Source organism: Kockiozyma suomiensis, assembly GCF_038497685.1.
Source record: "Kockiozyma suomiensis strain NRRL Y-17356 unplaced genomic scaffold V2V93scaffold_12, whole genome shotgun sequence".
NCBI lineage: Eukaryota > Fungi > Ascomycota > Lipomycetes > Lipomycetales > Lipomycetaceae > Kockiozyma > Kockiozyma suomiensis.
In genome coordinates, this window is record NW_027117675.1 from 163,587 (window position 1) to 190,618 (window position 27,032).

The 27,032-nt window shown below is 45.3% G+C and overlaps 12 protein-coding genes across 12 annotated transcripts; 5 read left to right on the top strand and 7 right to left on the bottom strand.

Moving 5' to 3' along the window:
• The first annotated feature begins 23 nt into the window (after positions 1–23).
• V2V93DRAFT_373586 (peroxisomal biogenesis factor 11) lies at positions 24–1,351 on the top strand. Its single transcript, XM_066911026.1, has one exon. The coding sequence runs from the start codon at positions 340–342 to the stop codon at positions 1,048–1,050; it is 711 nt and encodes a 236-aa protein (XP_066764187.1). The 5' UTR covers positions 24–339; the 3' UTR covers positions 1,051–1,351.
• Positions 1,115–3,008, bottom strand: V2V93DRAFT_373587 (NLI interacting factor-like phosphatase-domain-containing protein). The gene is made up of 3 exons (XM_066911027.1): positions 2,617–3,008; positions 1,346–2,564; positions 1,115–1,291 (listed from the first exon to the last, which is right to left on the bottom strand). The coding sequence occupies exons 2-3, from the start codon at positions 2,555–2,557 to the stop codon at positions 1,232–1,234; spliced, it is 1,272 nt and encodes a 423-aa protein (XP_066764188.1). The 5' UTR covers positions 2,558–2,564; positions 2,617–3,008; the 3' UTR covers positions 1,115–1,231.
• Positions 3,009–3,384: 376 nt separating this feature from the next.
• V2V93DRAFT_373590 (armadillo-type protein) lies at positions 3,385–6,773 on the bottom strand. The gene is made up of 5 exons (XM_066911028.1): positions 6,475–6,773; positions 6,295–6,395; positions 6,102–6,236; positions 5,342–6,045; positions 3,385–5,287 (listed from the first exon to the last, which is right to left on the bottom strand). The coding sequence occupies exons 1-5, from the start codon at positions 6,613–6,615 to the stop codon at positions 3,534–3,536; spliced, it is 2,835 nt and encodes a 944-aa protein (XP_066764189.1). The 5' UTR covers positions 6,616–6,773; the 3' UTR covers positions 3,385–3,533.
• Positions 6,774–6,850: 77 nt separating this feature from the next.
• V2V93DRAFT_406733 (uncharacterized protein) lies at positions 6,851–8,860 on the bottom strand. The gene is made up of 2 exons (XM_066912676.1): positions 8,494–8,860; positions 6,851–8,431 (listed from the first exon to the last, which is right to left on the bottom strand). Exons 1-2 carry the CDS (start codon positions 8,752–8,754, stop codon positions 7,079–7,081), a joined length of 1,614 nt encoding a protein of 537 aa, XP_066764190.1. The 5' UTR covers positions 8,755–8,860; the 3' UTR covers positions 6,851–7,078.
• Positions 8,861–10,461, bottom strand: V2V93DRAFT_373593 (Squalene/phytoene synthase-domain-containing protein). Its single transcript, XM_066911029.1, has one exon. It carries the CDS (start codon positions 10,409–10,411, stop codon positions 9,245–9,247), a length of 1,167 nt encoding a protein of 388 aa, XP_066764191.1. The 5' UTR covers positions 10,412–10,461; the 3' UTR covers positions 8,861–9,244.
• A 69-nt stretch (positions 10,462–10,530) lies between these two features.
• V2V93DRAFT_373596 (HbrB-like-domain-containing protein) lies at positions 10,531–13,092 on the top strand. The gene is made up of 2 exons (XM_066911030.1): positions 10,531–12,651; positions 12,704–13,092. Exons 1-2 carry the CDS (start codon positions 10,668–10,670, stop codon positions 12,880–12,882), a joined length of 2,163 nt encoding a protein of 720 aa, XP_066764192.1. The 5' UTR covers positions 10,531–10,667; the 3' UTR covers positions 12,883–13,092.
• Positions 13,093–13,514: 422 nt separating this feature from the next.
• On the top strand, positions 13,515–14,828 carry V2V93DRAFT_349151 (guanine-1-methyltransferase-domain-containing protein). Its single transcript, XM_066907941.1, has 2 exons — positions 13,515–14,404; positions 14,462–14,828. Exons 1-2 carry the CDS (start codon positions 13,700–13,702, stop codon positions 14,792–14,794), a joined length of 1,038 nt encoding a protein of 345 aa, XP_066764193.1. The 5' UTR covers positions 13,515–13,699; the 3' UTR covers positions 14,795–14,828.
• On the bottom strand, positions 14,728–16,645 carry V2V93DRAFT_349152 (uncharacterized protein). The gene is made up of 4 exons (XM_066907942.1): positions 16,391–16,645; positions 15,631–16,335; positions 15,055–15,554; positions 14,728–14,992 (listed from the first exon to the last, which is right to left on the bottom strand). The coding sequence occupies exons 1-4, from the start codon at positions 16,585–16,587 to the stop codon at positions 14,865–14,867; spliced, it is 1,530 nt and encodes a 509-aa protein (XP_066764194.1). The 5' UTR covers positions 16,588–16,645; the 3' UTR covers positions 14,728–14,864.
• A 124-nt stretch (positions 16,646–16,769) lies between these two features.
• V2V93DRAFT_373603 (DNA replication/checkpoint protein) lies at positions 16,770–18,714 on the top strand. The gene is made up of 3 exons (XM_066911031.1): positions 16,770–16,923; positions 16,983–18,020; positions 18,074–18,714. The coding sequence occupies exons 1-3, from the start codon at positions 16,788–16,790 to the stop codon at positions 18,544–18,546; spliced, it is 1,647 nt and encodes a 548-aa protein (XP_066764195.1). The 5' UTR covers positions 16,770–16,787; the 3' UTR covers positions 18,547–18,714.
• On the bottom strand, positions 18,579–22,741 carry V2V93DRAFT_373605 (uncharacterized protein). Its single transcript, XM_066911032.1, has 3 exons — positions 22,559–22,741; positions 19,128–22,475; positions 18,579–19,072 (listed from the first exon to the last, which is right to left on the bottom strand). The coding sequence occupies exons 1-3, from the start codon at positions 22,646–22,648 to the stop codon at positions 18,863–18,865; spliced, it is 3,648 nt and encodes a 1,215-aa protein (XP_066764196.1). The 5' UTR covers positions 22,649–22,741; the 3' UTR covers positions 18,579–18,862.
• V2V93DRAFT_387864 (casein kinase II regulatory subunit-domain-containing protein) lies at positions 22,720–24,234 on the top strand. Its single transcript, XM_066912312.1, has 2 exons — positions 22,720–22,756; positions 22,805–24,234. Exon 2 carries the CDS (start codon positions 22,929–22,931, stop codon positions 23,922–23,924), a length of 996 nt encoding a protein of 331 aa, XP_066764197.1. The 5' UTR covers positions 22,720–22,756; positions 22,805–22,928; the 3' UTR covers positions 23,925–24,234.
• A 58-nt stretch (positions 24,235–24,292) lies between these two features.
• V2V93DRAFT_327280 (POT family-domain-containing protein) lies at positions 24,293–26,083 on the bottom strand (the record flags this gene model as incomplete). Its single annotated transcript, XM_066907555.1, has 1 exon — positions 24,293–26,083. One exon carries the CDS (start codon positions 26,081–26,083, stop codon positions 24,293–24,295), a length of 1,791 nt encoding a protein of 596 aa, XP_066764198.1.
• Between the last annotated feature and the right edge of the window lie 949 nt (positions 26,084–27,032).

Here is a 27,032-nt window from a genome sequence, read left to right on the forward strand (position 1 = left end):
GTAAGGGTGAAGCATCTGAGCCGAGCGCTGCTCACAACTAGCAAAACATTAACGCAGAAAAATGCTCAAAAACGCTAGATAAATTCTAAATCAGACTCCCAAGCAGTTTAAATAAGCAATTGTAGCTATATCTCACATTATCCTTACTTTGCTCAGAGGCGCACTCCTTATCTAATCCAGAGCACGTGCTGATCCGCTTCCCCGCCATCGCTCCGCCGCGGCTGCCGAACAAGTACTTCTCCTGCCTGTTCTTTCTCACCATCTCTTCTTGCTATCTTCTTCCCGTCTTCTTCTTTTTGTCCTCTCTTGGTCACCTCTTCTCTAGTTTTTTTTCACACAATGGTCGCCGATGCTCTTGTTTACCACCCATCCCTTGCTCACCTCCTGCGCTTCTTCGACTCCACCGTCGGACGCGACAAGCTAATGCGAATTGTGCAGTACTTTGCCCGCTTCTATGCCGCTTTCCTCCTTCGCTCCGCTGATTCGACAAAAATAAAAGAAGCAGACAAGTGGCGAGCACTCATGTCTCTCTTCTCAACCGCCCGTAAGATCCTCCGCATCGGCAAACCGTTGCAGCATCTCAAGGCAGCTGCAACCGCCTACGACAACAAGACCGCTGACGCTTTCCTGCGTTACACAGCCGTCGGTCGTCAGCTCTCTTATGGTGCCTACCTCACCTGTGACTCTGCGCTTCTTGCGCATTCGACGAAGCTGCTTACCCTGCGCAACCCGCAGCTCATCCAGAAGCTATACTACCGTCTATGGCTCGCGGGTATCACTTTCTCCGTCGCGTCTGGGATTTACAAGCATGTTGGTCTGTCACAACGTGAATCCTCTCTCGCGAGGGCCTCCGAAAAAGACATTGTTGCTGTCAAGAAAGTGCGTGCAGAGAAGAAGAAAGCATCGACTCAGTTTGCTCTCGACGTTCTCGACAGTACTATCCCGATCAGCGGTCTCTCGCTGGTCCCAATCGATGATGGTGTCGTCGGTCTAGCTGGTATGCTTTCCAGTGCTATCGGCTCAGCAGAGCAGTGGAAGGCCACCGCCTAATCTTCTGAGCGTCATATAAAACGTATTCTACATCATTGTTCTTTAGGTTACTTTAGTTTACTACTTTTGTGCTTGGAATCTTGCTCCGGTATATTTTAGCGGCGAAGACATTAATCAAATAACTTTCTCGTATAATTTTACAACAGCTCGTTGCACACACATCAAGCTACCTCTGAGCAGCTTATTGCGACTGTGTAGGAGGAGCTGGTACGGCACCAGGAGCGGAGCTAGGATCAACAACCTAAAATCTCGTTAATAAAAGTGGACGAGTTTGAATGGAAATAAAATCACTTACACCCTGTAGCACGGTTCCAAGAGTAAAATTTTGAGAAGCCAAAAACTCCTTCTCCTTCTGCTTCTCTTCCTCGAGCATCTTCTCACCGTTCTCCTCCAAGAACTTCTTCATATTCTCGTAATTTCTGATTCCATCTTGTCTGATAACATCCTGAAAAATGACTGGCTTATCAGAAACAGCAGATGAAAGACCAAACATCTGGGCAATAAACTTGAGAGGTGTGGTCGTTGCTTTTTGCTCCTCCCATCTCTTGTAGATTTTTGCTCGGTGCTCCTTCTCTCGGCGCAGATACTCCGCGGCATAATCATCCGTGCCTTCGAATGTCTGCAAAACCTTGCGAACATCCTTTGGCATACTAACGGCGATATACTCAAGCATCGGGATCAACTTCACAAGCTCTCTGTCAGTCTTGTCACCAGTCCACTTCTTGACAGGAATTCCATTGTGAGGCTGCTTAGAGTACGCATCCTCATTAACGTCGAGCATAATAACCTTTCCAAGATCGCGGTTCATGTTTGTGATATCCTTTACAATTTTCCCATCAATGTACGAAGTCGATTCGCGGAAGAAAGCATGTGTCAAGTACGCGTGGTAAGGATCAAGCTTCATCACCATACGTTCGGCAAAGTTCACAGATTCAGAAGAGAAAAGAACAATCTCGTAGTACTGCGAGAGGTACATCAAAAAGTAGTCCCAGCCTGGACGCATGTATGTTCTCCACCCATTCTGACGAGTCCATTCTGAATGTACAAGCAGATCCTCAACTCCTACAACAAGAGTGTAACGAGGGAGCATCATGTTATCATCCTTTGGCATTTCAGGTAGTTCGGGTTCAATGGCTGGACCAGCATAGTAAGTAGTCAAACCATCGTATCTGGCATGAAAACGTTTGTACATCAAATCCGGAGTATATCCGTTAGGAATATCGCGGTGCGCAAAAAACTCCTCGTCGTCCCAGTTCCGGCAAAGATACATGGTTGTGACTCCACTGAAGACCGACACGGTGAAGAATCCCCACAGCAGTCGTCGAGTCCGCACTCTGTCTCGGTTTCCTTGATAATCGGCCCTCTTAGCAGTACCTGCGTACTGAGGTCGCTCTGCGTTCTCGGCACCTTCTTGCGAAGTTTGCTGTTCGCCAGCGGCTGACTCCTCCTGCGACTTCTCGCTCTCAGGCTTAGCGCTAGACTTATTTCCAGCCATTTCGTCAACCATTTCCTGACTTAATAGTGACTCAGTAGAGAGATTAGGTCTTGGCTTGCTAGTCTTGTTACCTGTCGACTTGTCATCTGTAGCGTATGTTCGAGCAAGAGCTGCGACTGTTAGAGCTGATGGCTTGACAAGACGCTGGTGCACGCCAGAACCGAGGATATTGCTCTGCGCAGCAAAAGCAGACGGTACACGACGTGAGATCGTGCGAGCTAGTAGTGAAAAGCTCATCGCGTGTTAAGGAGAAAAAGTTGGTTAACGATGACTAGTGAGAGAAAGAAAGAGCAAGTTGTTGCGATGATGTAATGATTCTTCTTCACAACTTGACTTTACAGAGGAATTGAAGGCAAACGCTAGTCGAAAAAATTTTTTCTGAATAACAATAAGTATCACCAAAATCAATTATGACAGCAAAGCTTTATATCGTCTCCGCTTCTCTGACGGCTTCTTATTATTTTCCACTTACAAAAATTCTAGAGCCAATCTTCCGAATTTTTTGATATTCTTCGATCACGTGCGTTTTAAACCCTAAATCTCTTTGCGGCTCGTCTTGAGAATAAATACTGCGCGTGTGTTGAATTTTCTGATTTTCTTTCTTTTCTTCTTTGAAAGTTGAACCTCATCTCTGCAGAACCATGAATATATTTTTATATTCATGGGGTTGGCCGTGTGAATTTCTTTTCTCCGCTTGCACGGTTGAATTTCAGATGGGAAGAAAGAACGCTCGGTTTCCTTAAAAGAACAGGCATCTGCGCACTCTTTTCGAATGCTAAAGGGTGTCTGTCCCGTTGGACTGATACATTTCTGATGATTCTTTGCGATTTTTTATATACTTCTGTTTTTATTGTTATGATTTTCCGTACAATGCAATCTCTACTATCTTCAACCTATGATATCTAGTCCCATTTCAAATGCCAACCAAGTAATTGGCGGTATTATCAACGTCTAGCTATATATACAAAATATTCCTTCTATAGTGATTCTAAATAGCATACCCAGCTCCCAAAACACGTTGAAGAGAAGTATCAACATTAACTTCGATATTTTCTCCTTCCAACTCAGCCATGATATCATCCCTGACTTTAGCCAGCATCTCCCGTCTGCCAAATATTTCCTCTCTTTGCGAACCTACGGCGCTAGTAAGAATTGCATCCAAGCCCATAGCAGTCAACTTGCGCATCCGTGGATGTCCCATATTTTCTGTCTTTTCTATCCAACTGTCGAGAAGAGGACCGAGACAAGACCCTCCCGAAGGCGGCGTCTGACGCTGCGGGCCGTACATATCGCAAAATTGAACAATAACATTTGCATCAGCGAGCGCAAGACGAGCGTAAATTGTTAAGTATCGCGTCACGTTGATTGCCGACTCGTGGGTATCAAAGATTGAGTTCGTCAAACGGCCTAGCAGGCCAGTTTCCACCAGATCATTGATGTATGTGTTCAATGGTAGGCTCTGGATAAATATCTCAATGATATGCGTCACGGCCTGGCACGCCTCGATCTTAAGTGATCCAATGAACGACGCCATAATCGTAAACAACACCTTCCCATACTCTTGCTCCACAAAACTTGTAGCTAGTATTACATATCCTTCAAGAATCGTAAGTTCGACACGAAGATTCTCAGTGACGTTATCGAGAGACGAAATAAGCACTGGAAGCAAAGACAATAACTCTGGCGTTGCACTTGGTGCATTCGCAATCGTACTCTGCCAAAGCTCGAGTGCGTCCTCAAGTAAGTAAACGTTCATTTCTGATTTTGGATCAACGATGCTGCCAATCAAAGGGATATACAATTCATGAAATCTGAATGACTCTTTTCCGACGGCGCGAATTAGATTCGTTAATGTGTGCAGAATTGCGCCTTTTAAAATGTGCTCGTCTCCTGCTTGTTCCCACAACGCGGGGAGCAGAGATATAATTTTATCGGCATAAGTCATGATATGCGTTTCAGAGACCTCCACAATAACCGAAATAACCTGCAGCAATGCCAACTTGGTTTCGATTATCTCCACTTTATCCATCATTTCAATGATCCTAGTAAGGAAAAGCTCCATGTATGGCAAGAAATCAGTCATCTTGAAATCCCACTCGTCGACCGCACACTTCAAAGCAGATGATCCAGTAAGTTGCACTACCATATCGTTCAGAGGGTGACTTGGATCAAGAATCTGAGCGAGAACCTGGTATACTATTTTTCGGGTTTCTTGGCCACATTTTACTGAGATCCATTCAGATATAATTAGAGCTATTCGTCGCAAAATGATTCTATGCATCGGCGGTGCTTCGGGATTAATTCCAATCACTTGCGGCGCTAAAATCTGCTCAAATGTTTTGTCGAAATCCACGTCCTCAAACAAAGCGTTGCACCCAATGCCAAACGCACAATAAACTGCATCTTTGGAAAGAATTGCATCATCCGAAGAGAGAGAACTATTACTTGCAGAATTAAATGCATCCAATATTCTGGGTTTCAAAAGATCCTTAAAGTTCAGAAGCAAATCAATATACACTTTTTCAGAACACGGGCGTAGCTGATATTCCCAGCTGTTTTGAACTTCGTCATGGACAAACTCTTCAGGTTCACTCGACCATTTTTCCAGATCAACTGGTCGTAGTCGCAGGTAAGACCAAAGTATAATGTCGTGGACTTGGATGACGAACGAATCTGTGCATAACTCCGTCTTCAGCTTCTCTATAGCCTGTTTGGTTTCTGCTCTGTCGTCAGCAGTGCGATCTGTATGCTAATTAGTAAATAATGTGTGACAATAAGATACATAAGACGACTGACATTTGATAGTGGACATTCCATCGCCAAAGATCATTTTGATGCATTTCCGAAATAATAATAGCCCTCTGACTAAAACATTCTCCCAGAATTCTATATTGTCAAAGTCAGATTGATGAAATGCTGCAGCCTGCGATTGTAACACTGCAAGATATAATCGAATCAAGTCAAACGTTCCCGACATCATTATAAATGCAGTAGGTTGGCGTTCTGCAAGATCTTGGTAAAACTTCCCCAGCGTTTTGATATGCTTCTCAAGGATCTCTGTTGGTCGCGCACTATATTGTTCGAGAAAAGCAGAAAGGTGAATGGCTGTGGCTTGGTAGAACTCCGCTGCCTCAGGGGATCGGTTAGCAAAGTCATAACCCTCGGTGACTGCCTTCCTGCAGATCTTTAACGATAAATATCCAATTTCCGCACGAATTGCAAGCTCCTCAGGAGAATAAGATGCCCCACCAGGTCCGTTACTACTGTCGGGTCTACTACTATTCATCCATTGTTGTATAAATTCAAAGCACCATTGACCCACAAAACGTACGACGCCAGGAGCGGCTTGTTGTAAAGCTGCGCGCGATTTGCCGAATCGTGTCGAGGAGAGAACTTTGACTACTTGATTGACGACAGTCAAAATTGACTTTAAGTGTGCTAGATCGCCTTTATCGTATGCCTCTTTAGCTAAACCGAGACTGTCTGAAAATAATGAGGGCCTATAACCAGTGTCAGAGCACCATTCATCAAAATTTGAAAACGATCTCGACGATACCATTCGACAGGGAAGTCGATTCTCGCGATCTTGGCAATGGCGAGAGCATTTTGCGATGAAAGTTGAGGATAGTAAACGCCAAAAGTTTGTGGTATTTTTGCTTTGATCTGCTGTTTTTCATCTTTTGAAATGGCACTGCAGGAAACAAAGAATGTTAGATGTTGACTTTAGGAAACACACTTCATTTACTGACTTTGGTGCCGATTTACGCCAATATTTATCCATGCCATTTTTGAAGTAAATTATACTTATCCATCTGATTTCACTTGGTAGAGAATCATCGAGAAAGGCGTCCTTATGCAAAATCGTAAGTCCACTTGTTCAATCGCGCATTTATTCAGCTATCTATGACAGGCCGCTTTCAACAACTAACCTGTAATAATGAATGAAAGCCAGGCTGTGACTCCCATATCTTGAGCTGCTTTTCGGCTGATTTTCGCGTCGACTCTGACGCGGGATCTTGTAAAGCTGCAGCTTGGAGAACATGTAACAGCTCCACAGGATTGATTGTCATTTCTCTTGTCTGGTTGCTTGATTCTCTCTAGTAATATAAAAAATTTTGAAAAAATGATACAATTAATAACTGAAAAGTTGAGTCGCTATCTTGTATGACTAGCGCAAAAAGCGAGTGCAGAGTGGAAGAAGAAACGGGACAATTGAATTGAATTACGATTTGATGGAATTAGAAATTCAAAAAAAAAAGAGACGCGTTTCTACGTCATTTCATTGTTGGTCGGCACAGTTCGCCAAAGCAACAATACAAGCAGTCAACTAATAAATCTTCTTGTTTTATTTATGTCTAATTCTCATTATTTTTTTCGATTTTTTCAATGCTTTAAATTTTTTCGAAAAAAATAGAGTACTCACGGGGATATCAGCAGACTTCACCGATTTGGTAGTATACCGACCCTTGCGTTATCAGAATTACTTGCTTCTATTATCACTGAAATAACGAAAAATAACATTACAATCGGTCATCATTCAGCTTCATTACCTTCATTCTCTTTTTCTTTCTTACATTTGCTCACAGCAGCTTTTATTGCGACCAGCCACTTCGTAAGGTCATCTTCCGAAGCAGCACAGAATCTCAACCTCTTATCCGGCAAAATTATCTGCATGCAAAACACTTTTGTCTTTGAAATCGGATCAATCTCCATAACATCAATGATTGATTCTAAATGCACAAGCTTGCGAAGCTTATACTCATCTTCTGATTTATAAAAGCATAGACTGCTTTTACGCAATACAACCCACTTTCTGCGCCATTGATTATAACGTTTGGCAAGTCGTAAAAGATATCCGCTATAAAGAACACGATCTTTCTCTAGCCGAGCAAGATCTTGTGCGATATCTCTATTTTTATCCGTCTTGGGGCTCGTAGACTCAGAAGAATTAAGCACACCACCGATTTGCGATGTATGGCTGAATACAACTGGAGAGGTGTCGGGACTTTGAATTGCGTCGCCCCCAAAATCAGAGGCTCCAGAAGAAAACCCAATGTCTTCTGGGCCAGAAAAATCATATGTACTGCCATTATAAATACTAGCTTCAGCAGTATGTGCTGAGGTAATTGAGGTGCCATCAAATGAAGGCATATTCCTCGACAAAGTAAATGGATCCAGTGGTGCCGGTCCAGTAAGTGAAAGAGACGCAGCTTCCTCAGCCGCTAGCGAGTTGATAGTCGGCTGCGCAGCCTGCGGCGTGCGCTGACTACTGTGAGTGTGATAGCCAGCAAGATGCGGCCGACGTGTTGTTGGAACTAAAGTCTGATCTGAACTGGTGAAAGTCGTATTTATTGTTGTATTTGGAGAAGGTGATGGAGAACGTACACGAGAGGCTCGGCTAGATAGTGCTGTAGGTAAAAGTTCAGTTTCTGGGGTGGACGCTGTGACTGCGACTGTAGGTGTATCATGAAACGGAGGGGGTGTCGATTGTTGCTGTGGTCGCCCTGACGCAGTAGTCACCGCTACGCCTTGCTCGGGCGTTGCATTCTCCGTCGCAGATTGGAAATTTGGCGACCTAAAGAAGGACATCGACGGCCGGTGCCTGTTCAACTCAGCCTGTTGCTGAGTAATTTTAACGGCGGCCTGTATATCGTCTACCCAATCCTGAGCATCTTTTTCGGTGAATGCTTGCAAATGATAGTTTCTGCTGGGCGTGAAGACGGCGAAATGGTTCTTGCGTTTCGAGTCTGTGGATTTATGATCGGAGACGACGGCGGCGTTGTTGACCTCGTCCATGGCAATTATCGAGGAAACTTTGTATTCCGTATCATCTTTATACCAAGAAAGCTGAGCCGGTCGCAATACAAACCAGCGACGGTTCCAGGTCTGAGATCATGTTAGCAACAAAGAATAACAGAGATAGATCAAGAAAACAAACGGAACTGTACCCAGTGCCGGCCTCGTTTCATAAGCCAGCCACTTCGGATGACAACATCATTGTCAACAGATGCAGACCTCTCAGTATCAGCGGACAATCGTAAACGCTCGATGGATGCAGCCGACGACGATCGAGCGTTGGCGTGTGGATGCGCCGTGAGTACAGTTCGAGGAGAGACCGCAGTCGTATCAATTGCCGAGACTGCCGCAGGCGAGTGTTGAGGCACAAAATGAGCAAAAGATCCGCGGGCGGATGTTGTCGCGCCAGACATGGCTCTCGACCGGGGTCTTTGTCAAAATCCTTCCTGTTTTGAGAGGAAGACAAGTTCACGATGTTGGCTGGCGGAGAACGAAGAGTCAACAAAGTGAACTATTCTCTGCGTAAACGACATACTAAATAAGGTTTAAACACTGTCATAAATTGATGGCTACAGTCTAGTTTTTCAAAGTTAAATTAACTTGCATTTTGAAGAGACTGACGTCACCATTTGATGTAGCAGCTCTGGTTTCTCGTAGCTTGTATTTTGGGTAATAATTAGAAAATTTTTGTGGTGGTAATCGTATACATGAATATTGATCTGCTGCTTTTGGGGTCTGTTGCAGATCTAGTTTGCTGCCATCTTACACGAGACTTACCAAAACAAAAGTATCCGCGCTCAGTTAGTATCTGCGACTTGACAACCAATATTCTCTGACAAAAAAAACCAATCATACATATCGAGCGCATATATCAACTGGAGTTGAACACATGTACAGTTAAAATTAAATCTTCCTGGTTCTATATGCCCAGTACATCTTCAGCGGTAAATTCCAACTCTTGATCTTTAGCTTCGGACTAAATAAATCAAAATCAACCTTTTCTAATTTTTCGAGCCAAGTCCTGACAGGAATAGCGGTAAGTATAGGTGCGAACATCGCGTCGTCGATGCTTTCGCGCCTACCTTGCCGCTCAATAACTTCTTCAAGCATCGTACGCGCGGTAATTAGCTGATCGTTTGCATGTGTGGCGACCTCAAAGACAGCATCTGCAAGTTTCCGCTTTATTTCAGGATCTTGCAGATCCAATCGTCGTATAATGTCTTCCTCGCGAAGTCCTTGGCGCATCATGACGTCAAGAGGCAGCAATACGCGTCCCCGTCTTTCGAGAGTCGTAGGAAACTCTGATAGAATCTCAGCGACACCCATGGCGCGCCCGATATGCGAAGACACATGCTCGAGTGGCATTGCGCGGCCGTCTGGCATACTCTCACCCATTAGATATAGCATCGAGGCATGAGCGTTTTCGCCAAAATCAGCTATTGCAGGGATATCAGGGAACGGTGGGTCACCAACTCTTGATATCCTTGCGTCTACCATTCTTGTGAAAAATCCTCTTGTAAATCCATGGTCGCGAACCACATCAGATAACAGAACAGCGACAGGCTCGGATGGCGAGGGTTTACCAGCAAGAAGGTCTTGCAGAGTTTGTCGCCAGAACTGCAATCGAAGGCGAGAGGTGGCTGCGCTGGTTCCAGAAGCATGAGATATCAAAGAAGAAGAGGTCGGTGGAGGATGCATAGAGCGACGGAGGGTGGTAGAGAGAGCAGCCAGAGCAGTGTAGGCATCACGAGAAGGAGCTGGGATGAAAGGCAAGACGAGCTGTGGAGAGAACAACGGAGGAGACGAGTCTAGAAGTGAGTCACAAAATTCCCGAGCAGAAGAAAGCGCAAATTGAGCTTTTTTTGTGTCGGAGGAGGTTTTGCTTGGAACGTTTAGCGGCGAAGATACGGGAGGTTCTGGAGCAGATAGAGAATGAGAATGAGATTGGGAATGAGCGCCGTCGTCGTGAGAGTGCGAGTGTGAGTGAGTCGACAGACATCTACATCTGCCCACTACCTCCAGCGTCCTCAAAGACCTTAAGCGTACCAAGTCTAGCCTGCGAACACTCATTGTTGCGATAAAGAGATAAAGAGCAAGAAACAACGTCGCGGAGAGACCTCCACGAATAAAATCAAGGATGATGGAATAGCTTCGCGAGGCTCATTTGACCCGATCTGTGCGGCCTGGGTTAACATGATAATATTGACCCGATATTTAACGGGTCCATTCTGGGGCAGCCTGCACACCAGCACGCGGCTTCCTGAGCCATACTCGGCCATCTTCACTCACAATCTTCTGCATTCCGACGCGTTGTGGTTTGTTGACAATGGCCTCGGCTCCTGGCGAAGGCGGGCTGCCTTGGCAACCGCCGGGAAGTAGCAGTAGCAACAGCAGCAACAAGCAGCGAAATAGAGGGGCTCGTTCAACTGTTTCCTCCTCCTCGGGCGCATCTTCCTCAGGATCCTCAAGCTCGCAGCAGCAGGCCTCTGGTCCTCTGTTCATCCCCTCATTCACAAGTACTTATCACTCTCATATGCATGCCTCAGGGTATCCTGCCGAGCCGATCATTGAAGAAACAGATGGCAAGCGTGGTGTGCGAGAGAAGTTTAATAACGACGATGATGGCGACGACGACGACGAAGACGAAGACGACGAAGACGAGGAGGTAGACATCAGCCTTAGTGATACCGAAGCCGTCGTTGGCGTTGGGGGACGCGACAGTTTCGATGACAGACGCTCCATTGCTTCTCTATCGGACGACGTCTCAGTGCTCTCAACATCCGCCTCCAGCACGACAACCACTTCGCGTGTACCGGGCCACTCTGTTCTTCGCCGGCCAGTTCCTTTGATATCAACAGCGACCTTCACCTCGCTTTCATCAGGTCATGGGGGCCGAATGTCGAATCCGCCTCTGGGGTCAAGTTCCTCTTCGCGACATGCCGGTCTATCCAGAATGCGCCGAGGCAGCACAAGCAGCCGCAAGAGCTTGGCCGACAATAGCTCAAAAGTCTCGCTCATTCTCGAGGATAGTGCATCGACGTCGTCAAAGTCGTCTCGTACGAGCAAACTTATGAAAAAAGCCAGCTCAGCGTCACTGTCATCGCTGGCATCAAAAGCAAAAGCCTCATCTACTGACCTTGCGAAGTCGTCGACGTCTCTTAATCGCCGTTCCCACACAAATCCTCTCGGGCTAAGTAAATCACGCTTTTCTTTTTTGCAAAGGCATTCTTCTGCAGGATCTACTCCGGAGATACCGAACCCGGTCCTCACCGGCGGCGCTCGCCAGCAACTCACCCACCACTTATACAAAGTACTTCCTTCTGCATCAGATTCGCAGAATGCGCCACACAACGGGGGTGGAAGTTCTAATTCTAGCTCAAATTCGTCAAGCACCAGCTTGAGCAGCACTCCAACTAATTCTTCTGCCAACTTATCACAACAAGCAATATTTTTACCGTCGAAGCCCGAACACAAGATTGCTATGAAGTCTCCCGCTGATGGAAAGTTGTCGTTAGATGTTCGAAGACTGAGCATTAGCTCTCAACAAGGAGGTCCGCTCTCTCCATTTTCATCTACTCCCGCCAGCATCACATCTAGTGACAAGCATAAGCATCATCTCAAACTAAGGTCAAGAAAAGAAGGACACTCGGGAATGATCCTTTCTTCTAGTTCATCCAACTCGAAACTGACATCGGATGCTGGTTCCATATATTCTTTCAATCCAGCCTCTCCAGCCATTGCGCCCTATGTTCCCTCAGCTTTGCAAAAGAGCATATCTACGATCGACGTCAAGAATCTGTCATACAAAGACATAAACAAAATCAGCGGGGACCAGGCACTAGAAGAGATCTGGCCGTTTTTGTGTGCACCTGTGATGCCTCTCTTTGCTGGAGAAGGCCTCCGGGTACCGGTGGAGGATCTAAATAAACTTGTGCTGCTCCATACCAAACGACGAATAGCCGAGCGCGATCCTAGCACCTTAATCTCAGAAGTTAAGGATATGTTCAAATTAGGAGTTTCAGTATTTGACAATACGTCTACGTTACTTTCATATTCGGATGTTGATATTGTCAATCATGTTGTTAATCTTTGGAAGTTTTATCATTCAACGGTCTTACCTTACATCGAGGCCGTATTTTTGCCGTTACAGTTAGAATTTGAAGGATCTGGTGTGATTATGACAAAAGATGGGGCAAAAAAGTTTTGGGCGAAGCAGAAAGGTCAGAGTGTGAAAATGAACAGTATAAAAAAGATGAGTCTGGCTTCCTTCAGAGATTGGATTGTTTTGCCTCTCTATGCCCGACTTAAAGGTATGTTTTTGTTCATTTCTAGTACGTGTATTTGTGTCTTACTGTTATACAGCTGCGCTCTCAGATCGATTCGAGTTTTTGACCACCATAACGCTCTCAGCTCTACTCCAGTGCATGCGCTTGTTGGCAGCCATCCAGTCTAATGATAACCTGCATGAGAGGATTAATGAATTAACAAAATTGGCTAAAAGTAGTTATATCAAATCCATGGAGTCGCAGGCTGAGTTTTAACGACAGGAGCGTATTGTATCGATTATCTTATAGTGATTTTGTTTATGGAGTTTACGTGAAGGAGTTTATGCTTTGTGTTCATAGTTCGAACGAAATTTCATACTTTCAATTCCTGACTATATACCTTTCTTCTCGATTTGATCATGCTATTAAAAAAAGCGAAATCCTTAACGCCAAAAACAAAAACATTTTGTACAATTATTATCAGACTGAAAGTCCTCCTAAATTCTCCAACTGCTCCAGCAACCGCATATTAAAATTCCTAGTTTCCTCTTGCGCTCTATCTTTTTCGACCTGTTTAGCTGTCTTCGCAGCCATTTGCCTCTCGCGCTTCCCAGCCTCCGCATTAAGCAGCCCTAAGCTTTCCAACGGAGCCTTTTCTATTGACAAAAATAGCTCGTCTTGATGTACTTTAATCCGCGAAATATCTGAGCGTTTTGTAATAGTCGCTAACGAAGAATTGCTGGTAGATGATTTTAAGGAACGCTTTGGTTTCTTGGTAACTGTTGAAGCGGAGCCTGACGGTGGTTTGCTGATTGCACCTGTTTTTTTCGGAGCTGTTGCCTTTTTTCCCTTAGAAACTTGCGTTCGTGATGTTGGCGCCATTGCTTTAGGAGATGGAGAAGAATAAATTTGATCTGTAACGATAATCTTTGAGCAGCTGGGAGTATTTTTTTGGCGGAAGACATAAGTGCGCAACAAATTCATCATTACGCTCTCAGGGGGTTTATGTATAAACCTTAATGTCAGAGACGGCTGCTATTTTTTTCCCTCTGCGTTGCTGAAATTTCTTATGTATTAAATATTCGGAGTGATAATGACCGACGAAGCTAAGATCTTACAAGCCACCGAATATGCAGAGGTATCGACTTCAGATGCAGCTTCAGAGACTAAGAAAAGGAAGGAACCACCAGAAGGAATGTCACGAAATGCCTGGAAGCGAGAACAGAAGAAGCAAAAATGGTTGAGTGAGAAAGACGAACGGCATAGATATAAAAAACAGTTACAAAAACAAAAAAAGGCTGAGAAGCGAGAACAGCGACTAGCTGCAACGAACACTACGCCAGAGGAGGTTGAAGAAACTGATGCTAGCGTTCTTGCAAAGGAACGACAAGCCCTAGACGAGAAGCGGAAGCCTAAGCGGGATGACGCTGAATTGGCTCCTATTACCATTTTGATTGATTGCGGATTCGATCATATGATGACAGAAAAAGAGCAGATGTCTTTGTCACTACAGGTAACCCGATGCTATTCAGAAAATCGGCGTGCTATGAGACCTTGTTCGTTAAAAGTCTCTTCCTTCAATGGGTCGTTGCTAGAGAGATTTGAAGGTCCTAATAAAGCACAATATAAAAGCTGGAAAAATATAGTGTTTGAGAGTGGAGAATACGTTGTTCCAGAGAATGAGGAAGAGCGTAGTCGGATGATTTACCTATCGTCGGACTCAGATGAGACATTAAACGAACTAGAAGATAATATGACCTATATTATTGGTGGCATTGTGGATAAAGGGCGCCACAAAGTAAGAATAAGAATACTCCCTTCCGATTAATGACTTGATATCTAACCACTTGCACAGAATTTATGCCAAAACAAAGCAATTTCTCAACAAATCAAGACTGCAAAGCTTCCTATTTCTGAATTCATAAAGATATCAGGCAGACATGTGCTCACAACGAACCATGTTGTCGAAATCATGCTTAAATGGCTCGAAGTACGAGATTGGAAGCTTGCTTTCGAAGCCATTATTCCCCCGAGAAAGAAGCCAGGATTCGAGAGTGCAAAACAGAGACAGAAAAGAAAAAGAGCTGACGGCAAAGAAGGATCTACGGAAGATGGCGATGAGGACGCTATAGAAGAGTCTACTCCGGACGCAGAGCCAACAGTTACTTCTGACACCGCCGTTGATTAAAATTACTTGTAAAAAATATAAATTTTATCACAGACAACCATTCCCATGTAAACTAATAATCGTAAGCATCTTAAAAATCTAACGACTCTCCAGCTTCTACCCCGCGCTGCCGTTTTTGTCTCATTTCTTCTTTGGTCAAGTTAGAAACAAATCGATGAAAGTATTCAACATAAGGTTTGAGAGACGTTTTTTCAAAATCTAGTTTGGTCGTTAGAAATGACACGATATTTTCTCAAACACAAAAAAAAGAGATAACATACCCGCTAGCTTTTCCTTATCTGGAGTCTCACTAGCTTTATGAATAGAATCCCATTCGTTGATTTCTGCGCTCAATTGCCCAACCGTTGGAACATCCAGAGGATCGAAAGTCTCAGGACGCACACCATTAATAGGCACACAAACGCGTCCCGTACCTGGATGCACACAAAATGGAGATTTCAGCAAATGGTTGAGATGCTTGGAAACCTCAGCATCAAGACGCGGATAGAGGTATTCCAAAATAATATCCTGCTTGGCTTCCATCAGCAGTTTAGTATCAAGTGTGCTTGACACTCCTTGCTCGGCAAGAGTATCGATATCAGCCCATTTCTGCAAACTCGGTTCTTCAGGATACATCTCCCATTTTTTTCGAAGTTCATCGTTGAGCTCTCTGTCGGGTAGTAAAGCTAACAATTTCTCGGCACCCTTTTGTGATCGCCATGGATCTTGATCGATGAGGATTGCCTGCTTAAAACTGTCACGTAAGATATTTAGACTGCGACTGTAGACGTTAAAGAGTTAGCAAACCACGAAGACACGAAGAGCGTTACAATAGCTGCAAATAGAATATTACTTACGCGATAAAGGGATGAAGGGGACGTCTCAAATTGACCTTCTTTGAGGATAGAGCACCACCCTTCAACACCTCAAAATAGGACGCAATGGCTCTCCTCTTTGAATCGTCCAATACACGGGCTCTCTTATCACATACCCAAGCATGCGCCCCGCGTCGACCGGAGTATACCCAAAGGATATGCTCATAGCCAAAATCTTCTCTCAGAGTCACGTCCATGACCTTGATCGCCACCGTTATAAAAGTCCAGCATTTACTACAAATCTTAGTTCCCTGACAGCACGTTCTGATCTCATCATAATCGGTCATATCGATATCAAAGACAAGTTCTTTTTCCAGTGGCCGGAAAGCTGCTTTTCGAAGGATTTTGCGATCGCGTGGGTTTGCAGAATATACAGGCCCAATTTCAAATCGCGAAGGAAGTAACCGCACCACTTCTTTTTTAAAAGCATCATAGGTCGGGAAAGCTTGGTAACGAAGGTACGCGTCGTTTTGAAGCGTGAAGGCAATTTCCCGGTTGGTGAATGAGGGAGTTGGCGAGGGGAAATGGTTTAGCCAATTAAAGATTTCTTTGAATGGCATCAGACGTTGGTAGAAGACCGGCATGTCGTTAGCATCAAAACCATTTGATGGGGACGAAATTGGCAGAGGGGCTGCTATCGCGACCGGAGTTGCTGCTGCTCTGGTACGAGGTCTTTCCGTGGAGGTTCTGGTAGTGGCAATTAACATCCGTTGTACATAAATAAATTGATCTCAAAGCATACGAAGTTTCAAGCTCGGCGAGCTCATCATCATCAGGGAACTCAAACCTATCCAAATCGAAGCCGCGCTCTGTGGAAGGACTTGACGAGGTCTGAATACTCTCGTCAAATTGATGCACGACCGAGGACTGCGACTGTGGTGAACTCGTCTCAGTCGGATCACGACCAGCAGCTTTGTCGTCTACGTCAAAACTTGGCATGCTGAAACACAGAAAATCGGATTGGTGAGTTGCGAGCGCCTGTGAGAAAGTGAGCAGCTGTAGGAAGGATGAGTACTTTAATCAGGGGAACGCGTCGCGTACGCGTCGAGCATCGCCAATTACCCTGCTTGAATATCTACGCGCTATAGAATCTAACCCAATCTTGTTTTAACCACTGTACTCTGGTCAGCTCAGCACAGATGGCTACATCAGAAGAAACGACAACTGATGCCATAGAAAAGCTGAAACTTGAAATTAAAGACTGGGAGTATGGCTTCAAAAATACGCATGGTCGGAATCCTCAGAAGCAAGATATAAAGGAGAATGTTGAGATTGGTACACAGCTGCTCTGATTTTTATTAATGATCTTTTTAACTAATTGCTCTATTTTGTAGACGCAAAGTACAAAGAGTACAAAAGGTTAAAGCTCAAGCTTGTTGGAGGGACTGAAGACGAGGAAGTAGACCGTCACAAACCTGATCATTCTCATTCTCATCATCACCATCATCATCGAGAACACAAACAAGAAACTATTGCCGATAGCCATGTTCGTACAACCGCAAAGAAACACCACCACCACCATCACCATCACTCAAAAACGACAACAAAGCTATCTACTACGATTACACCAGTTAAACAAACGCGAGAGTACGATGCACCATACGCAGGTAACTCCGCTTCATCCTCTGATTCTGCGCGCCGTCAGCGCAAAATAGTGACTCAAGTCGGACCTACGCCGTTAGCAGAAGGCAAAGCACTCGCTTTTTTCAGCATATTTGATTTAAACAAGTCACCAATTATGCCAATAGTTGGACCACAGCCAAACGCAAGCAGAAGACTGTATGACGAAAAGGAGGACGAGGAGGACGAGGAAGAAGACGAGAATACACCAGACACACCGACAAAGTCCAGTTCTATCAAACGAAGATACTCTAGCATTCGCGTGATACCGGAAACACCATCGCGAAACTTGCCTTCTCCGTCTTCCTCACTCCTATCGACACCTCCTTCTCAACGACGAATCGTGCAAACGCCATCGTCAGTCTCGTATTTCCAGCGATCCCACCATTCGCGGGATTTATTATCTACCCCATCACCTTTGAAACGACCAAAACCAGTAGTAAGGGGTCTGAGCGCTATTCTTGCTGAACTACGGAAAGCACAGGATGAAACATATACTGAAGAAGAGCAAATATTACGAGAAATGGAGATGGAAGAGCGACAGCAGCTTACACAGGCACCGCCTACCGCCAGTGCTGCTGGGTCACAATCAAAAGAGTTGGCCGAGAATAACACTTTTCACTTGGGCGAGTTTCAGGAGGGTGATATTGACGAGATGGTGAAGATTGCGAATGAGAGGGAGGCAGCCAGAGAGAAGCATGATAAGTATAAGAAAGCAAAGACGCAAAAGAGAACGACAAGACTTGTCAAGAGTGCGTGTTATATATTTTTCGTACAATAGGAGTCATCTAATTAGTGAGTCTAGTGCGTCCGACGCTTCACAAGAAACCAGAGATATCCGAAAAATACATCCTCACAGACAACGAGGTAGAAAACAATCAACAGTCTAGCGAAGACACAGATGCAGACGAGGAGGCAAATGTCCGTAAATCTCAACAGCTTCATGTTGCTGAAACCATCACAGTTGACAACGCCGCAGATGGCAATGATATTCCAGGTTCTGACGAAGAATTTGATCTTCTTGCCGATCCCACCATCAATGACTCCAACCCTTCACCGGAAGACGAAGAGGAAATACCAACTATAAGCTACGGCAATGATGAAGCAGATCAAGATGGGCCCGGACTAGTGATTCCGCCTCCCATTTTTGGAAATGCTGATTTGTTGCATCCTACATCTAAGAGAGCAGGTGGCGTCTCTCATAATTTTCAAAGATTGAAAATCAGATCAAGTAAAGGCACCTCCAATAGACGCGGACGCTTCGGAAATCGTCGGTAGTCTTGTTTACAGGCTTATAATATATAAAACAATGCATCTCTAACAAGCAAACAAACCCTAACAATCGAGATATTCAATTCTGAAAACAACAGCCTTCTAAATATAACAAAAGCAGATAGTCTACTGCAAAACAAATTGTAACATATTTACCAAACTTAATGTACCTGATCTTCCTTTTAAGATGAAAATTGACCAAAAGATACTCTTTCCAGATGAAAATTCCTAATAAACAAAACGCCCAAATATCCCTAAACCGAAATAATCAAGACACAAACAAACATCTATAGTATGTTCTCTAGAGAATCGGCTCTACATCTTAGCTTTGTTCAAGTTGACAAAACTCTTGTAAGATAGCATGAAGCTCACTGCGTTTTATCGGCTTCGTGAGGAAACTATTCATTCCAGCTTCCCTACATTCCGTAACATTCGAATCGTCCACAAAAGCAGTCAGCGCGACAATTGGGTGCTTGTAATACAACTCTTGACGAATTGAGCGTGTTGCTTGTAAACCATCGAGATTTGGCATCTGCAGATAAAATAAGTCAGTTACAAACGTCGACTATACACTGCATATAGCATACCTGAATGTCCATAAAAACGATATCAAAATGATCTCCGGCAGCAATGCTCTTTTTAACACACTCAACAGCTTCATATCCATCTTTCGCAATCACAATACTTGTAATTTTTTCCAGATTCAAAAGACGTTTGACAACTTGCTGATTCACCCGATTGTCCTCTGCAACTAGGACCCTGATCGCCCGGCATGAAGACAACTGTTTCTTGTTACGGTCGTTTGCAATTGTACTGTCTTGCTGGTTGGCAATAACAAGGGACTTGAGCGACTCAGTAAGCGAACGAAGTGAATCTGACACCGAAATTATACTTTCAGTATCCGAAGTGTCATCGACACCAGGGATAGGAGCAGTTTTGCTTAAGAAGTAAGACGATGCTCCTAGACCAGCCAACGAACCACCAGTCTGTCTTACACCAGACTCATCATTCGGCGTCTGAGCTGCAGAAGTATTATCTATATCTATAGAATCTAATGGGGGATTATTGATGCTAGCGTCATCAATAACCGATTTCGCAATATCTCTGACATAGCGGAGCCGAATTCGCAATGTGAAGGTTGAACCAACTCCCTCTGTACTTTCTACCTCAATAGTACCAAGCATCAACTCGGCCAACTGCTTGCAAATAGACAAACCTAGTCCCGCACCACCATATTTTTTCGATAAAGCCTGGTCTCCCTGCACAAAGGGCTCAAAGATGGATTGTTGAATATGATCAGGGATACCCGGGCCATTGTCCTCTACTTGCACCTCAAACTCGAGATATTTTCCCGTCAAATCACCGTCCAAACTGTTATAATCTGGCGAATGCGGTGATGCGGACCTTGAAATGGCAGGCACAAAAGCCATGAAACTAGGCGCTTTGTATTCGAATGAAACGGGCGATGTAGGTGATTCTGGTCCAGCGAGACTGCGCCCTACAGACTGTGAGAGTGACATCGAGTGTCCTTTTCGCCGCACAGATGAAGCCAAAGTGCCCGATGATACAGCAATGGAGGGACTTAGTTGTTGAGAATATAAAACAGGTGGTGCTTCTCTTGCCCGACCGAGTACATTTGCGGAGGCAGAAAAACGAGCAGGTGAGCCACCGGCTGATCTAGTGTGGCCATTACTTCGAACCAATGAACGAGACGAAAACCGAGGAGCGCCATCTAAAGCCGGACTGCTCTTACCACTATTAATATCATGCCAGCACGCTGACTTCTCCAGATCAAATGAAGCAGATGATAACCCACGCTGCTTCTCTGAGTCGGAAGAGTTGACTGCTATAGGTTGAGTAGCAGGTTGAGTGGCAGGAAACGGCACGCTTGCAAAGTACGAGCGGTCCGATTTTTCGTCAACGACCGACGATGACTTGTTTGGGCTTACTGAACCGGGAACGCCGCCACTTCGACGAACGCTCCCGCGCCTTATACTATCTGAGTTGAGTATTGATGGGTGGTCCGATTGCGGGAGTGCTGGTCTGTCAATCACTCCCAGACAAATAAGACGAACCTTAATCGCACCATGGCGTTGAGTGAATTTTAGTCCATTCGAGATAAGATTGATGACGATTTGCAAGATACGATTAGAGTCACCCCAAAGAACCATCGTTCCAATGCGTTCCGGCATGAGCTCAATCGAGAGGTCAACCTTGACTGAAGATGCCTGCTTGGCAAAAATTGCTTTGATTTGAGACACTATGTCAGATATTTCGAACTCCTTTTCTTCCAATGTTATCTGTCCAAGCTGGTTGCGTGAAAATATGAGCAGATCTGTAAGCAAATGCAGCAACAACTCTCCAGATTTATAAATAATACTAAGACTTCGTTTAATCTTATGCGGATCATGTTCTTCTAATAGGACAGAAGTCATGCCCAAGATTCCATTCAGTGGTGTCCGCAACTCATGCGTGATATTCGCAATAAACACCGATTTTGCCTCATTCGCAGCCTCTGCTTGCATCATAGCAGTCTCAGCCTGTAGCATAGCAGCCTCAAGCTCCTGTGTGCGCTCGCGAACCCGCTCTTCAAGATGCTCATACTGCTTTCTTAATTCCATCGACATTGCGTTGAAAGTAGTGGTCAACTCTGTCAATTCATCGGTGAATAGCGGGTTGGCCTTTTGCGGCACAGTTCGTGGAAAACGAAAACTTCTTGCAGGAGAAAGGCGTCTGTTTCGTGGTAGCTGATCCTTGTCATTATCACCTCCAGGTTGAGCGCTGGATGTAAATCCTTCACCACCGCCGCCGCCACCACCACCGTTATCATCTGGCTGGTCATTAAACTCATAGTTCGGCATAGATCCGTCAGAGCTATTACCCTTAGCCCGATAAGATGGCGGTGCAGTAGTTTGTTCCGTAGCAGAGCGAAGTTTGACTATAGGCCGGACTGCTAAGTGCGCTATCGGAAGAGTGATAATACACATGAAGGCAGCAAGCGAAAAGACTGTTGCTAGCGAAATATTGCGGAGATGGTAAATCGGCTGAGAGAGATCTTTACGGTACATTTCAACGGTAAGGGCCCATTTTCCGAATTGAAGAATATCGGAATAGGAATATCCCACGGAGATGTTTGTTCGAAGAGGATTGGAAGCTTTAATTATGTAACCCGTGCTCTCATTCAGTAGGGCGGGTTCTGCCGCTAAATAATCCTTGAACGGGTAAGATTGGCGGTAAAGGTCTTTATCGTACGAGGGCGGAAGAAGATAGACAAACTCCTCAGGTTGCGAGATATCTGCCGATGAAGAATTGCTGTTGCTGTCATCATCATTACTGTCCAGACCGATGAGGCAGTACTGGACATAACCGGACATCGTCGTATTATCCTGAATAATACTAGCTAGTAATCCAGCCGAGAAAACAGTAGTAAGGTAAGCGATTGTGCGGTTGGGTTCTGACACACGCAAAGAGGTATTTGAGATTGGGATTGTGAGAGAGAGCACTATATCACCATCTGCTCCGTATGGTCCACGAATTAGACCACCGGCATCATCGATAGCACTCGGAAGAGAATCACCGTACATAAGGGGATAAATATCCGAAGGGAGGGTGTCAGTGACATCATGACCGGTGTAGTTGTTTGTAGCGTTAACAAGCAGTGCAAGGTCAAGAGAGTATATTGACGCAGAAAGAATAGAGTCTTCTGAGTTGAGAGAAAGAACAAAAGGAGCCTTGGCCGCAGTCCAAATATCCTCCGAGCGGTTCCCGTTATTGTACGACCGCAGGGCGGATTGAATAGACGAGCGAGTCGAGATTGTATAGCTGGTCGCGTAATACATTTCGACGATTTGGCCAATCTGATTGGCTTTGACCTGAGCTACGAGCGAAAGACGCTCCCCGCGAAGACCAAGCACATAGTTTTGCGTGACAACAGCCTAAATCAATAGAGAAAACAATCGAGAATGTCAGTCTCCAGAAACGAACGTACAAATAGCAACAAGAATATGCAAAGTCGTACCAAAACTATCGCGAGCACACCCAGCGAGAGCAGCACGCAGATGCAAACCAGGCCCGCAAGCTGCTGCCGGATTCCAATACGAACGGTCATCGCAAGTCCGTTGCGTAGGCAGGAGATGGGTTTTGACTAGTTCCTGGCGTCGTTCTTCTAGCGAGACGGAATCCGCCATACATACTATTCGATGCAAACCATTATTATGTAAGTAATCAAAATATAGTGACAAATTACAAAACTTAAATTCATTAGCTATCAAGCCGGGTAAACTTCTCTTTCTCCACCGTCGTGCTGAACACACTCTTTGGCGCAAATAGCAAGGTCCGCTCCAGCATTCTTTTCTAAGAGTTGCCATTGTCTGCACCGCAACACAGGAATGGACGCAAAGCAGGGTACTGCCGCCGCGTCCTCGGTTGGACCGCGCAAGACAGGTGCCGGATCCGCCGGGTTTGGTGAGTCTTCGATGATGGAAGGCGTGGAGCACCATCTTCAGTACGCAGACAACGCATCCACCGCTACCGAGACAGCTGAAGCCGCCGCAGAGGGGGAAGTAGAGGAAGAAGAAGATGATGATGAAGAAGAAGAAGAAGAAGAAGAAGAATCGGACGAAGAAACCGAATCGTCACGGTCAGAAGGTGAAACGTGGATATCGTCTTTCTGCTCGATACGAGGCCATGAGTATTTCGCCGAGGTCAGCGAGGATTTTATTGAGGACGATTTCAATCTTACTGGTCTTTCATCGCTTGTACCGTATTACGGCGAGGCTCTTGACATGATTCTCGACTTTGAAACGGATCCCGACGACGCCGCCCGCCTGCCAAATATTCCCGTCATTGAGGCCTCTGCCGACCAGCTCTACGGCCTGATCCATGCCCGCTTCTTGCTCACTCGCCAGGGTCTGTCTATCATGGCTGAAAAATACAACCTTACTCATTTTGGTGTCTGTCCGCGATATCTCTGCCACTCGACACATTTGCTCCCCATCGCCACCTCTGACCTGCCCGGAAACGACACCGTCAAACTTTTCTGTCCCAACTGCGCTGATATTTATTGCGCAAATAAAGAGAACGAAGTCGACGGCGCCTACTTTGGTGCGACTTTTGCAGGTCTTTTTCTTAAGACATATACCGATATCCCCGGTCCACTGGGCGGCCTGCGTATCCCGCCTTCAACATTGAAGCGACTTGAGAGCTCAGATGAAGACAGCAAGCAAAGCAGCAGTGATACATCACTTCATGATCCAGATAGCAAGTGGGAGATATATCAAATGCATCTATTTGGCTTTAAAGTAAGTGAGCGCGCAAAGTCCGGTCCACGGATGCGATGGCTACGTGAACGGCCTAGCGATTTATCGGAACTAGACTCTCTATAATTAAATCATTGTATAATATCTTTTTTTTTGTATTTGATTCTGTTTTTCCTTGTTTGTGTTTAGTTTTTTTTCAGTTCTGTAATGTATGTAGTAATATTCCGCTTTTTGGTGGGTTCTATTTGCATTGAAAGATCAAAGCATTCTTCAAATAGATTCTGAAATCATCTTCATGCAGAGCTGCACCTCATATCATCTACGAGGCCTATCGTATATTTCTCGAATCTTATAATTATGTGTGCTTTATTTTTCTTTTCAGTGTACTATATATCCAACTTCAAAAACTAAAATATACACAATCATCCTGTATCCTACCAAATTTTTTTTTTCACTTCAATTATACAATACAGTACTTAAGCTCGACCGTCAAGCTAAGCGATATTCTCAGTTCCACGCATATCCGACTGTAAACGCTCAGTAAACTCTTCTGAATCCTCATCAGGCAACCGATCAAGCTCATTAAGCCCATCTTCATCTCTATTATATTTCCTGAAAATAAACCAAAACAAGCATCCGAAAAAGAGGGTGACAAGCGCGAGAGCAGTATAAGTCCAGACCATATCAGGATCTTTGGCGGTTGGCGAGATAGCGATGCCGATAGCGGCACCAAATGCGTTAGTGAGCAAGAAAAGAGACATGACAAAGGACTTCATCGTGGAAGGAGCCTTTGTATAAGCGTACTCGAGACCGGTGATGGACGCAAAGATCTCTGACATAGCAATGAAGAAGTAAGCGGGGGTTTGGATCGCGACATGGATGTTGTTGGGTAACTGGCCACCATCGGAGGCGTCACAGGCAAGTGGGTACTCATAGCAAGGACCAGAAGTGTAGATGAGGTGTTGGACAATAGCAGCGTAAGCCATGGCAAGGGCACCAAAGAGAAAGCCAAAGAAGATACGAGTAATAGGCTTGAATGGAATACCAATCTTGCGGAGGTAAGGATATAGTAAGTAGTCGCAAAGGGGAATGAAGATGATAATTGCGATTGGATCAATGTTTTGCATAATATCATTTGGAATGCCGTGCGTGTCCATCTCACCAGCCTGCGAGATAAAGTTGTTAAGCATCTGGCCATACACAAGCCAATAGATGGGATAAAAGACAAAGACGCGGCATGCAACAAGCGCACGCGAAACTTCGTCAACAAAATGGTTAGTCCATGGCACGCGAGAGAGGTTCATTTCGGCTCGGAAAGAAGGGCGCGCATAGTTCATGTTGCGATTCATGGCACCGATGGTGATGATGCGGAAAGCCTGCGGAACAACAGATCCAGAAGGCGGCTTCTTTATGTAAAATGTGTGTCCGACAACCAAGGCAAAAATGCCAACGAAAAAGAAAACAAAAGGAAGCAAATATGCCGCCCAAAAACCAACGTGCAACTCGAGCTCAGTAGTGGCAATGGCCGAAAGCGAGCCTACATTGATGCAGAGGTAAAAGATCATAAAGAGCGACTGGATAGTGACAGCGGGGTCAACAATGACGCGCTCACCAGACTTGAGCTCCTTGACAAACTTCTTTGTGTTTGTGTATTGCTCGGCAATGAGAGGCGAAACATTGGACTTGATACCACCAGTGCCGAGACCGATAACAATCATGGCCGTGATGAGCCCACCAAGGGAGGCACCAGCGTCGATGGCAACCGGAAGGGAGGTGGTGAAGATGATGAGCAAGCCAACAGCGTAAATTCCCGAGAAAATACAAATAGTTTTGTACTTTCCAAGGTACTGGTCTGCAATGATAGCGCCCAAGATTGGAGTGACATAGCACCAGAACTGGAAGAAATAATTGAGCGCCGAGGCTTTACTCTGTCCGAGGCCGATGGCACCAGGACGAAGCGAGTCACTGGCAGGGTTTTGCATGTAGTTCATGAAGGGACCAGTGAGACCATAGTAAGTGAAGCGCTCACAGAGCTCGACGATGGCGACAAGCCAAGCGGCAGGGGGGAGACGATCAGAAACGCGACGGAGGGTGCGCAGATCGAGTTCAGAGATACCATCGTCAGAATCGAACTTTGACGTGTCTTCGTAGGCCGGAGCAGGGGCATCTTGGGAAACTTCGATTATATCACCTTTCTTGTTGGAGTCGACGGCGGCAAGAGGATGGGAGATGACGGGGTCAAGCGAGTCTGCCTCTGGTCTTTTTTCGGGGGAAATGTTAGCCATAATTACGAGTAGTCAGTCTGTGCAGGTCTCAGTCTCGCGATGCGGTCTGCGGGCTACTGTCCGAGGTGTGGAGAAGGAGTGGTATACAGAAAGAAGGCAGGAAATAGAGAAGCGAAGATTTGGATTTGGCCTGATACTTAAAAGCCCACGCGACAGAGGCGATGTCGAGAAGACGAGAAAGGCTGATAACAGTAGACGACATGATGCTCCACAGCTAGACATTACCGCAACTTTATTTATCAGAAATAAACGACGCATGCGCGAGAGAGCTACGGCACAGAAGGCAAAGAAAGTTAAATGAAAAGAGGGACCGTACATGCGACGGGCAACAAGAGTATCGAGCGGCGAAGCTGAGTCGTCGTCCGCGACGTCGTCCGAAGGCAGAGGCAGGTACTGCGAGGCCGAGGGGCGGACCATGCGGCCAGCCATGAATTTTGACTGTTGATGCTATACAAAAAAGCAGTAGATAGCAATAGATAGTTGTAAATGGTCGTGAATAGTAGTCAACTGTAAACGAGATGAGAGAGGATAGGGGCACTAAATCAGTGGGTTTGGAATCTCAAACCCTATTTTTATGCTCCATTGTCATTTACTAGGCACCTATTTACACAGCTTTCTTTATCAATATCCATAAGTGTATGTATTTATCTTCATAGATGATTGACGAAACGAGGAAATAAGTACAAGAGACCACAGAAGAGTACGTACTTCTAACTCTGATCCAAGTACCATTCAGTTAAAATCAAAAAGCAAAAATCAATGACAGGTGCGCTACTTCTCGTGTAAGCTACGTGACGCAGGCACAAAGAAACAGAGCCAAAGCACAGGACTCGCCGGAATCACTCTTTTCCGCAGTCTATAGTCGGTCGTTTAACAATACGGAAGCAGAGCCATGCTGTGAGCTTGCATAGAAACATCTAGATGCTGGGCGCTGGGTATCGTGATAACA